Below are 12,804 nucleotides of genomic sequence, written 5' to 3'. Positions count from 1 at the left end.
GCACAGGCTCTCATCCCAATGACAAATCAATTTCACAGTGTATTTTAAAATGCTCAGAAAGCCAACCATAAACCTGGAACCTAGGTGCCACATATCTGCCTCTCACTTTTTATCAAACTCTTTCCGCTTGGTTTGCTTAATAGCCAGCAGCTGGAGCAGGGAGCAGCGACCTCCCCTTCCTTTTGTTGCCCTCAGGCTAAAAAGCCAGGCTCTGACCACAGAGTTTCTCCTGAGAGTACCTGTGCAGAATACAAGGATGAGTTTGACAAGTTTGTTGGGTTGTTCTGGTTTTTTACTTCTTCTGCTTGAAGCTGCTTTATTATTTGACGTAAATATTTGTGTCTTGCTCCTGGTTGGCAATCTGGGAAGTGCAAGGTAGCACTCTGCACAGTCCTTTATAGGAACAGTGTGGGATTTGCAGAGGGCAGGTACGCAGGGGAATGACAGTCGTGGGCTCCTCTGTGAGTAGGTGCAAGCATTGCCAGTCCAGTCACTGGGTTATTTTTATAAAATGTGTTGAAGTAAATGACACTGGGAAATTCAAAGAAAGCAGTGATGTGTTGCTGTGCATTGACAGCATGGGCACCAGGGGAATGACCACTCAGAACAGGGCTGAATGAGCTCTTCAGGTGTTTAAGAGAAAAATGTTGAGAAAGAGAAACCACCTGGATTCTGTCACAGTCTGGGCAATCTGGCAGGCAGGCCTAGAAAGTCATTTTAACAGATGTTAAAGTCACTCTGCCTTGGAAACACAGCTACCTTGACTAAATTGGCCTCTCCTACAAATGTGGCTTTGGGCTCTGGCTGATTTTGCACTTTATCTGACTGTCAGAGAGAGAAAAGAATGCTTTACCCTCTGTCTCCTGAAGTGTGAAGCCACATCATCTTCAACTGAATTACTCCTAGCTCATGAAGAAGAGGGAGGAGAGGTATTTGCTCCGCTCAGGACAGCTTGTCACAACAGAAGATACTCTGCAGCCTACAGAGTACTCTGCCACTGCATATGGGTCCCTAGACCAGGAGCATCCTGTGTGGGGGAAAGAGGCAAGTGGAGGGATGTCTCCACTACTCAAGGAAGCACAGTGTGAACTTGTCTGAGGTACTGACAACTTGAGAGGCATCTTCTGTGCAGTTTAATGCAGCACTGTGTGAAGCTGCCAGCTAGATGTCTGTGAGAAGCGTGGCAAATGCCTCGTGCTGCGCCTGAACTGCGGTGATCCCTGTCTCCATCAGGCAGGAGATGGATCGCAGTGGATAATGAATAGGAACAGCACCAGGCAGCATGAAGGATCACCAAGCTGCAAGATAGCCAGCAGGTCTGTCTGTGTGAAACGTGCACATGGTGCCACACACTAGGCATGCTTTACTGATAGGCAATTTAGCAGATGTGTATCCTGGGAAGTGTCTCTTATTGGAGGCTATGACATGCTTAAAGTACCATAAATAGCCTTTGCCTGATTTGCCTGCATCCTCTTCACAAATGCTTTAGCACCCAAGCTGCAGTCAGCTGGCCTGACCCACCAGTTAGAATTTGAGTTTGTGCAAGGCTCTGCTTCCTAAAATATGATGTCTTCTTCTGAGACGTAGAGAGATGGTGGGTCTTAATGGGAACAATGTGTTCTTTTAGCAAACATATTTTCTAGAACATGGTTTTTGTTTTTCTTCCTCCACACCAATGACATGATGAATTAGTGACCTTTGTAGTTGGAAGAACTAAAAAATCGAGAAACAGCATATAACAACTTTGACTTAGAGTTACCAGAATTCTTTGATTTAGGTGGTGTTTTGAAAGTTTTGTTGTAGCTGCTCTAGAATGACAGTGGTAGCAGACAAGACTTTTGTTTGGGTTTTCTAGAGAGACAAACTGTGATTTTAAATTGTCACTTATCTCTGTCCACTTCCTTTTTCCTTATTTATGTCTTCTGTGCCTGCAAAAAAAAAAGAGAGAAAATGAGTTTATTTTCAAGTTAAGCTGTAATAAATGACTCTGAGAGATTCCATTAACTGTTCCTTAAATAGCTGAATTTATGCTGTCACCACATAACTACAGCGTGAATCCAGAAAAAGTGATGATAGTGGATACTCCTTTTCCTTTAGCTTCTGATAGCATGCCTGTGTCAAATATAATGGTTGTTTGCAGGATCATATGGTGAGAGAAGAAACCAGGAGTCTCACTCCAAAGCAGTGTGCTGTTCTGGACCTGGCACTGGATACAATCAAAGTAAGTGATTCCATTTCTGCCTCTGTCATTCCCTTACTCCATCCCCAAATCCTATTTGGGAGGACAGTGCCTGTCCCAGTTCAGGAAATGGCAGGAGTTTGTGTAAACCTGAATAGGCTCAGGTAACTGGCACGCTGGGAGTCAGCATACTTATAGTGCTTTGGAAGAGGAAAGCCATGTGCTCATCAGTTGATATCAGTTGTTCTAAGAGCTGGATTTCCAGTACAGAAGCTGTTTCGTGAATTTTTCCAGCTATTTCCTATCTGCACATGCAATAGCACATACATGTTGGATGCTGATTGCAGTTCTTGCTCAGTATTTTTCCTGTTTCTTTTTCCTCTTAGCAATATTTCCATGCTGGTGGGAATGGCCTGAAGAAAACCTTCTTGGAGAAGAGTCCAGACCTGCAGTCACTTCGATATGCTCTCTCTCTCTACACTCAGACCACAGACACTCTCATCAAAACCTTTGTCCAGAGTCAGACAGCTCAGGGTAAGACTCTTTTGTGTTGTTGGCAGAGTTGAATGGAGCTCTCCGCTCTGTTCATAATTTCTCTGTCTTGTACTGCCAGTTTGTAGAGTGCTTTTGGCAGTAATGTTTCTGGAAACGTGACAGTTCAGTTTAAAACTGGAAAGGAGGAAAAGGGGGTTATTTCCCACTCCATGACTACATTTTGAGAGAGCAGAGATGTGTGGAACATAAGGCTTGGGGTGTTTGTGGTCTTTTTTCTCTGCAATCCTTATCAGTCACGTTTCATGAATTAATGTGGGTGGGTGACTTAAGTGAAATTTGAAGTTACTGTACTGAGACTTACACAGTGGTGTGGGGGACCATTTCAGCGAGACACCACTGCAGAAACTAGTCAGTGCCTGTGTCACAGGCCAGCTGCCAGCACAGCCTGTGCAGGCCTGACTAAGGCTGATTGACACCAACGTGATGAGTCATGGAGCTACAGGATATGTGGGAGCTAGATGTTTACAGATCACCACAATATATTAATAAGCTGCTGGGATGGGTCACCACAGTTTTTGGTGGCTCTCTGGGAAGCCTTATGGCTTAGTGGTACTGTTTCATTGAATTTGAAGGGGTAAACAGTTAGTTGTCTCTATCTTTCATTGCTGTCATGTGAACATCTCCAGATTGTTTTACAGAATAATTTGGTCTCTAGTCAAGGACCTTCACCAGCTGACTATGAGTCTCATAATCTCAGTAAGAGGGGACAGATGCTGCTAGAGGTTAGGTCAAACCCAAAACTAATGCTTTTAAGCTCTCAGGCTGTTTAAATACAAGCCTTGTCATTAGGCTGCTTCATCTCAGCAGCAAAGTAGAACCCCATGGGGGTGTCCTCCTGCCATCTTTTTGCATTGGATCCTTCTCCTTTAATCCTTCCAAGAGCTGGCAACCACACAGATGGTACTAACTCTGCCAGCATACCATCACAACGAGCCCCAAAATCAAGGGGAAAGCACTCCTTAGTTGAGAGACTAAAGTGAAAGGTTGAGTGTAGTTGTGGGGGGCTGAATCATCAGAAGACAAGACTCAGGGGGGACCTGAAAGGAGGTTGTAGTGAGGTGGGAGTTGGTTGTGATATGTCTCAAATGAAAGGATAAGAGGAAATGGTCTTAAATTGTCCCAGGGGAGGTTCAGATTAGATATTAGAATTTATTTTTTTCATTGACAGGGTGGTTAGACATTGGAGCAAGGTGCCCAGGGAGCTAGCAGAATCTCTGGGAAGAGTTCAAGAGGTGTGGATGTGGCACCTGGGGACATGGTTTAAGGGTGATTATGGTGGTGCTGGGTTTACAGTTGGACTAGATGATCTTGAAGGTCTCTTCCAACCGTGACGATTCTGTAATTCTGTGATCCCTGCCTTTAGAAGCATGGTCTAGTCTTGCTTAGGTTGAAACATACTGCATTAAAACATTGAAATTAACTAAAAGTCAGTACCTGCCTCTGAGAGAATGGTCCTGTAGCTGTGTCCCAGCAGAGCAACGATGACATCCAGTGGCCAGACGGGTCAAAGACTTCTACATCCACCAGGGACTCCAGGAACTTGGCTGTTGTCATCAGTTGCTCAGAATACTTTTTAACAGGGAACTTGAGTGCACACTTGAGTGCTTTCAGTTTTTGCTACCCTATGCAAATGTTTCACGTTACATATCCAAACCATGAATGGAAGCTATTTTTTTATGTGGATACTGTTACATAGCCATGATGACCCAAGGTACAAGGAAGTGTGCTGCAATGCAGTGTCATTCTCCAGTCCATGCTACAGTCAGGAGTGTTTAAAATTAGAGGAAGAAATTGCTCCACTGAAGTCACAAAGTGACAGATTCAAAGCTGATATGAGAAAGCAGGTTTATGCAATGCATGATTTGACTGTAGAATTTCACTGGGGGCAAATATTTAGCAGAAACACAAAGATAATAGAACATAATCTCTAAGCAGCAGGAACATAGAAGGTTGCCACAGAAGTGTGTGCCTGGGTATTTATTTATGCATTTTTTAAGAACCTTAGAAAGAATGAAGCTCTAGCTTTAGGACATAAGATGCACGTGTTACGAGGTCATCAATTATATCTCATAGCTGACTGAGGGCATTTTTGTGACTTATCTGAGCCACTTTGTAGAACAGGTACTAGGCATGGTAGGCCACTGAGCTGGTCCAAATCAGCATCTTGTATATTAGTGGGCTTGAGAGTTTTGGACCCTGTTTGGGGAATAAAAGATTTGAGCTCCTCCACCTAATATCTATGATGGAATATCTCTGAGAAAGGCATGACTCTCTCCTGGGATTTGGGCTAAAGAAGAATATTACTTGCTTACACTTCTACTTACAGCTGGTAGGTGGGTTTGGAGATCTGCACACACGTTGAAGGGGCAGAAAGGACAGCACCTCTATTTACAGCTGTGACTCATGTTTCCCTTTGCACAAGTCGTGTCCCACAAGCCCATGGGAGGACATGGCTTCATGCAGAATTATTTAAATGCTGCTTGCTTCTCTTACTTCACTGTTCAATGGTTGCTTCTTCCAGTTTGTGAGGTACCTACCACTCTCATTTCCTTACTGAGCAGGCTTCGATAGCACTATGCTGTTAAATATTTGCTCTGCAGATCTGGATCAGGGCTTGCAGTTTAGTTATGCCAGCACAAATTCGGTTCCTGTTTTAACCCAGACAATCCCTTAATCGCGGACAGCCTTGCTCTCCAAAGCCTGGACTGGGCCAGAAGACCTAGGAGAATATTTTGTCTGTTATTAAGAGCTAGAATATTTGTCTTGTGTTTAAGTGACACTGCTGATTGTATTGTAATTCATACTCTTCTCTCTTTATCCTGCTTTCTTCTTGCCTTTTGAATTCATGTCTCAGTGCATGATGGGAAAGGTATAAGGTTTACCGCTAATGAGGACGTTCTTCCTGATAAGGGTATGTTCAAGATTAATGTTGTTACCATAACAACATTACCCAACTGCCTTGCTTTTGAAGTCATCTTGCCCATGCTCAGAAACCTTTTCCAGAGTCCTGTTTCCTGTAGTTCCCTGTAGAAGTGAACTTTCACTGAATGCTTGCATCCCACAGAAGAGCCACAGGTGGTGCGGTTTAGAAGTCTGTACCTTGCCTGAGAGCCTGTCCCCAAGCTTGAGATTTATTAATGGGATATGAACCTTGTCTTGAAAATGGACTGTTTTTTGGGAGATGCTGCAGACTTGTTCCCCTACCCTTTACCACGGGCTGTGTATTTCAAGTCTTGGACTTGCATGTGTATGGTTTGCTGAGAAGGGCTACTGTAATACATGGAAATGTCTGATTTGCACTCAAGGTTATGCCAAGCTTGAACCACCTGGCTTGAAGGGAGGTAGCTAAAGGTCTGGGTGCTCAGGAGACCCCTAAAAAAATTAAGTCTTGTAATGTTTCATCTCTCAATTTATTTTTTGCTGTCCAAAGTCTTTTTATTATCTTAGGTGAAATACATCTGTAACCCATTGCACGAGCTCAGTTCTGCAGTTTCACCTTTCAGTATTGCAATACCAATGAGATTTTCATGTTAAGAATTAAATCTGCAAATGTGTATGCACACAGTTGTACGTGCTCAACTGGCATTTTTCAAAGTGGATTTTTTTTTTTTGTTAATTTCAGTTAGTAGAACAAGGTTTTTGTATGAAAAGGAAAGAACGAAGGTAGGAATAAAACAATAATCTAAATTTTGTCATCCTCAAAGGTAATGGGGAAATTCCACTGTCATTCTTCTGAAGCATCAGTGTCTCCTTTATAACCTATTAATTACACTAAAGATCAATAAAATTAAGACCTGAGTGTCTGTTGGCTGATGTTTCTGTGGATTAGGCAGTTACATACTGTTGGTAATCCTGTCTGTTCCTGTGGAAAACACCAACATCTGTAAGTGACAGACCCACACCATCAGATGAATCAGGTCAATAATTAAGCCTGCCAATTTTAAAGCTCTATGCTTATATACAAAAAAGTGACACTGCCCTTCTAAGTGGGGAGGAAACAGTACATTCAAGATCATGTTTTTTTACAGCCTAAAGATTGTTTATTGTACGCAGGTCAAGCATTAGAATCTACCCTAAGGTAATAATTTGAGGTTCTCTTTTGGTTGCTCAGATACTTTTATATTAATGTGACTTTCACTGCCTACAGTTCTGTGGCATGTAATTCTCTTCAGAGAATTGCACAGATTACCTCTCAACCTCTTGGATTTTAAATGAGTGGTTTTGCTGCCTGCAGACCGTTCTTGTGTAAGTTGATTTGTTAGATCTAATCAAAATGTTTGATTCCTTATCTAGAATTTCAAACAGACCAGTTTTTCACTTAGTAATGTGTCTTAGCCTCAATACTGCTCATAGGTACTCAATTAGGCTGTAGGTGTCTCAATTACAACAGCATTTCTAATTGTCAACCTGAGGTCAGGCAGTTATCAAAGCAAAAGTAAAATCAATCTCACTATCTTATCAAAGACTTCATTTTCATTTGCTAAACGGTCTTATTGTGTAATTACATGACATCTTGATTTTACTACCCAGGAAAATGTCATTTCCACATATTCCATGATAATCATGATTAAAAGTTAAAAAGATGAAAAAATCATAATACATGAATGGTAAGGTTCATGAGATCTTGTCTCTGTTACAACATGCTGTCTTTTCCTCTCTGAAGCTAAATCTTGTTTTGTCCCTGACTAATTGATAAAGGGAAACAAGTATGCAAATTATGAGTACTTCTCTCTCATCATTTTTGATGCACAACAGAGAAGGGGTTCTCGTTATCCTCCAAAAGGAAGCAGATAGGCAATCAGGATGACAACTTTTAACTGATGTACAGCATGGAAAAAGGTTCTTGGAGGGTGAGACTGCACTATAGCTCTGTGCAAATCACTAGCATCTATGTATTTTTTTCCCCTAAACTTCCTCTCTTGTGTGATGTCCTCTCCTCCTCTTTTCTTTTTGTTGCTGGGTTTTTTGTCCTCCCTTCTTCCTTGGGCAGACAGGAATGCCGTTGCCCACCACTGGAATGCCTGCATGTACACACAATACCTTGGCAGGAACCTCTGAAAAATCCTTGCTCTCTGTGAAGGTCCATTGTTGAGCATTAGGTCTTTTAAATTCTTTTGAAATTCTTACTGTTATTCTCAATAGGATGTGATCTTCACGGTGGAGTGCAAGAAATGTTAGCGTTCATGCGTGTTGGGCATGCGAGCCTGATGATATCTTGCATTAACGTGACATTATTGGTGTTGACTGAAAAGCTGGCTATGGAAGGTGCACTGTGAAAACACCATGTTGTCTTGCTGAGGCCAAGACTGGTGCCAATAAACAGTAATCCATGTGTGCATGGGGGGGTGTCCATTTTCTTCCAACAGGCTCCGGTGTGGATGATCCTGTGGGTGAAGTGTCCATACAGATTGACCTGTACACGCACCCAGGGACTGGTGAACACAAGGTCACGGTGAAAGGTATGGCAAATCATGTGTTACTGCTCAGGCTCTGTGACTGCATCGAGGCAAATCTCCAGTTGGCAGCCATGATAGTGTTAGCTCATGGGATCTGAGTCCACAATTGTTTTCTCTGTTTCACATCAGGAACATGTAGAGAAACAGCAAATGAGCTTGTCCAGCCAGTGACATGGCAATGTACAGCCCTGTTGTTTATTGGCAACGATATAAGCAGTAAACAAAAATCAGATGATGGCTCTCACCAGGCGCCACAGTTTAGTCTGTGCTGCAGAGAACGGGGCAGCGTGACAGGGTGATGTTACGAAACTGTTCAGTGTATAGCCAGAGATCACAGAACCAGTAAGAGTTCAGAGGCTCCTCTCCCCCATCCTGAAGGCCACGTTGGTCCCTGAAGAGCCACTCTGAAAATAGCCAAAGTAGTGATTCATCCCAGGCTTCCTCTTCCTCCTTCGCCTCCTTTTCTTGAATACAACATACTTAAATAATTTCCTCTAAAGATTTACATGAAGAGTTCTTCAGGCCTCTCTTTTGGCTAAATCTACACTGCAGTGCAAAAGCTGATTTTCAGAGCTATTTCCTCTGCTTCAGTCTGTTCCCTGCAGTGACCTGAGAGAGAAAGAGAATTAAAAATCTAATAATTGTGGATTCTGGAACCACTCACAGCTCATGTTGTTTGTTTGTCTTACCTGCAGTCTCATTTTCCTTTTCAACAGAGACCTTAATATTGGCCTCCAAAATCCTCCTTTTTTTTTTTCTTATCCCACCCATAAGGTAGATGTAAGCACTGACTGTCAAGGCAGCCTGCCCAGAGCTGCAGGGATGCCTGTTTTCTTGGGCTAATTTTTTGACAATGCATATAGCAGAAGCTGTATGTCCCAAACATTAAATTCCCTTCACAGACTTTAAATTAGATCAAAAAGGCATATACATCTTTGTAGTACAAAATATATACACTGCCCATGCGTGTTGTGACATTGCCCCCTGAAGCAAGAAATTGAAAGCAGGGTGGGGCGGAAAGGTGTCCTGAGCAATGGGAACAGATGATAACTCTCTTTTCCAGTTGTGGCAGCCAATGACCTGAAGTGGCAGACGTCTGGCATGTTCCGTCCATTTGTTGAAATCACCATGATTGGCCCCCATCAGAGTGACAAGAAGAGGAAGTTCACAACCAAGTCAAAGAGCAACAACTGGGCTCCAAAATACAATGAAACCTTTCACTTGTAAGTGTGAAAAATAGCCTAGGGATCTGGTGTGGCAAGTGCAGATGCAGAGGGCAGCTAGGGGTTTTCAGTGTCCACAAACAGCCTGCTCAGGGCCCAGAAGAGTGTGTGAACCAGTAGCTTGGCCCTGTGCCTGGTTCCTTGGCAGGAAACACTAGATCATGGGAATTTTTGCTGCAGGTGGGATGCTGAGGTCTGTTCTGTACCAGGAGAGTCCTTTAGCTACCTTCTGAAATGCACTGTGTGTCCTATGAACGTATTTTACTCTGTCATTTTAATGAACTTTGTATCTTTTACTGGTAGAGTTGAGGCTAAAAGTTCATTACATGTTTTTCGTTCTCTTAACCTCAATGTGCGTTTTTATCCCTGCTTGACCTGTGGGACATGCTTTCTGAACTTGTTTCCAAGGATACAGCCCTTGGAACTGCTGGTTGCACTGCTAAAATTGCAGTGTTTCTCAGTGTCGAGTATTGATCTCTTCTTATTTGGCTTTCTTTCATTATTACAAAGACATATTCCTTCTTTGAAGGCTCAACAAAGGGAGCTGCAGGCTAGTGCTCACTCAGCTGTACATGTAAAAATGAGTGGAGCAGAGCTGACCAGCAAAAGACTGTGAATCTCTGGGGAAGAGGGAATGTTCATATAATTTTTCTATTCTGTGGGAAAAGTCAGACTTCCTCTAAGTGAAGAGATTTTGTTCCTTTTATTCTTTTAATTTTAGCAACATCAGAAGGGTTGGGGATTTATTTTTATTAGCTTTTGCTTTAATGGAAGGTTTTGAATCTTTAACAAAGACCTCATCTAATTAAAATAGTAATTCTGAAATGAAGCAACCCTTAAGAGAAGCAGAAATGTTTAAAGTCTTCTGAGTTGACAATCTATTAGCATGGCTTTAATATTCCATGCTCCTCTCATTTCACAGTTTAATACACATACACACACACACCCCCAAGTTGCGAAGGCAACTTGATAAGGTTGTTGTTTTTTGTTTTTTTTTAAGTAACCAGGTTGTCTTATCTGCTATAAATCAGCAAAAATGCCCACATGCTATAAGTTTTACTTCTCCCTCCCTGACCAGGGTTTTCTGAAGAAATGAGTTTCTGTGGCTTATCAGAGCACTCTAGTCAGCTGCTGACACCTTTATTCTGCAGAGGAATTTATACACTTTAGAAACTGTAATTTGTGTGTGTTTTTCAGCATCCTGGGGAATGAAGATGGCCCCGATGCCTATGAGCTCCAAGTCTGTGTGAAGGATTACTGCTTCGCTCGGGAGGACCGGGTACTGGGGATAGCAGTGATGCAGCTCAGAGACATAGCAGACAAAGGAAGCTGTGCTTGCTGGTGCCCCCTTGGGCGCAGGATTCACATGGATGAGACTGGACTTACAATCTTGAGGATTCTCTCTCAGAGAACCAATGATGAAGTTGCCAGAGAATTTGTAAAGTTGAAATCTGAATCCCGCTCCACAGAGGAAGGCACCTGAGCTGAGCTGTGTAATATTCCCTTTTCTCTTCTGCCTTGTGCCAATATGTGCAAGTGTTCAACAATTCTCTTTTATTAATTGCAAAAGGTTTTTTTTCATGTTGTCTTTGTCAGCTCCGATAGCGCACGTGTGCTGTATAGGAAACAAATCCATCAATCTGATGTGAATTATTTATTTTTTAGTAGCTGGGTAAGACACCATAGAGAATGAGACAATCTCTTATTTAAGATGCAAATTCTGCTTTGTGTATATAAATTATTTTATATTGGAGGCTGGAGTTGCTGGGTTTTGTTGATATGCAGCACTGTGATTTTATCCTCTGAAGTTGGCAGGCATTAAAAAGGTTCTACATAATCACGCTACGATGCAAACACACAACTGTGTGGAAATTGGGAGGAGATGATTTGGGGGCTTGACAAAGCACAGTTATCTCTCATTGAATTCATGTACTGTGGAGCTGCCTGGGGATCTTCTGTCACAGGTTATGCCAACATGGTATGCAGACACCTCAACATCTGCTTAAAAAGGAAGTGGCAGATCGCTCTGGAGATGCACACCGGATGAATGTGTGTCCATGGGTGTGCTGCTCTGAGCATGGGAGACAAGTGCGGAGGGGCCTAATATCTCATAGCCAAAAGCTGCGAAGGCAACACACCAGGAGCAGGCTGCAGCTGCCCTGCCATTGTAATTAGACAGTGTGTCTCGGAGAATATAAATCCCCACGTGCTGCTGGGAATCTCACGCCGCCGTGGGGGTGCTGTAAAGCTGCTCAGCTCCGCAAGGCACGCTCCGGCTACCGTGACCAACACGGTAAGGAAGGGATCAGCGTTAGAGTCGTAGAGTTAGAGCCGTGACAAATTACATGGCTGCTATGTACTTTTTTTTCCACTTCAATATTCTTTTGTTAGTTTTTGACAGAGGATTGGATAATTTCATACTTGCAGGCTTTCTGTAGCATTTTGTTACCCTGGAGTGTAGCTAAGACCATTCCTCACTATGAACCCAGAAACGATGGCTTGCCTGGGAGAGAGGAAGAAGCCTCCCCTCTGCAAGCCCTCAGTCTGGAGTGCTGATCAAGGGGCAGCACGTTTGTTTGGTTCTGATCTTGAAGATGCTGTGATTGATCCACGCTGATTGTTATTAATCTTACGATACCATTGATGATACCATTGAAATATTTTTGCACTGTCTTAAAGAAGCATCCTGCTTTTGTTTTCTTGCAAAACAAAACACTGTCCTGAGCGAAGTAATTGCAGGGAGGTCAGAATTTCTGACTGAATATTCGTAAGCAGGAAGGTCTGGAGTGGTGATTGCACCTGAGGTATGTTTGTTGGAGGGTTTTTATTGGGGATATTTTTGCTTTTCCAGCTGCCCTTGTGCTCTGGAAAGTGCAGCTGGAACAAGCCAGTCCTTGCCCATAAAGTACTGTAATACTGTCAATAAATTCAAGGACTGCAATTGAATGACTTTTTTTTTTCCTTTCTATTTTCTCTGATACTTGTACAGCTGTATGATGTGACTCCTGTATTTCATAGGCCTGCTGGTAGAGTTCTGAGACAGCACATCTGCTTTGTTCTTGTCCATGGTGTGTTATACTAATGCTCTTCAAAACTCCACGCTATTTGTCATGATTTTGAATCATTGTACGTGCCATTGTTATGAGAACTGTTAGTATGGTCTTTAATAAACTCTTTTAGCAGCATTTGGAGTCATCTGTGGAAATATAACTGTAATTGGGTTTGCCAAACCATGTACGGAAGAATCACAACAGCATCTTTGTAAATCTGGTTTAGCACATAGATTTTTTGGTGCTGTAGATACCCAGCAAATTCCCCCCTCCTCCATGGTGCCTCTATCTAGGACATCTTTCCCCGAAGTCCGTGACTTCTGATAACACACTAAGACATC

General features: G+C 42.7%; 1 protein-coding gene across 8 annotated transcripts in view; it reads left to right on the top strand.

Moving 5' to 3' along the window:
* UNC13B (unc-13 homolog B) overlaps positions 1-12,289 on the top strand; it is a 208,782-nt gene extending 196,493 nt beyond the window's left edge. For 6 of the 8 annotated variants that reach the window (XM_017819075.1, XM_017819074.1, XM_017819069.1 and 3 more), the window contains 6 exons: positions 2,141-2,221; positions 2,566-2,713; positions 5,589-5,645; positions 8,101-8,193; positions 9,254-9,413; positions 10,611-12,289. In XM_017819075.1, the coding sequence (XP_017674564.1) occupies positions 2,141-2,221; positions 2,566-2,713; positions 5,589-5,645; positions 8,101-8,193; positions 9,254-9,413; positions 10,611-10,896 (825 nt within the window). In that variant the 3' untranslated portion in view covers positions 10,897-12,289. The remainder of the gene's footprint in view (positions 1-2,140; positions 2,222-2,565; positions 2,714-5,588; positions 5,646-8,100; positions 8,194-9,253; positions 9,414-10,610) is intronic. The other 2 variants (XM_017819073.1, XM_017819071.1) reach the window with 1 other exon arrangement.
* Positions 12,290-12,804: the final 515 nt, after the last annotated feature.

Source organism: Lepidothrix coronata, unplaced genomic scaffold (genome assembly GCF_001604755.1).
Source record: "Lepidothrix coronata isolate B3197 unplaced genomic scaffold, Lepidothrix_coronata-1.0 Scaffold72, whole genome shotgun sequence".
Classification (NCBI taxonomy): domain Eukaryota; kingdom Metazoa; phylum Chordata; class Aves; order Passeriformes; family Pipridae; genus Lepidothrix; species Lepidothrix coronata.
Note: the sequence above shows the minus strand (reverse complement) of the source record. Positions and strands in the feature narration are given on the sequence as shown.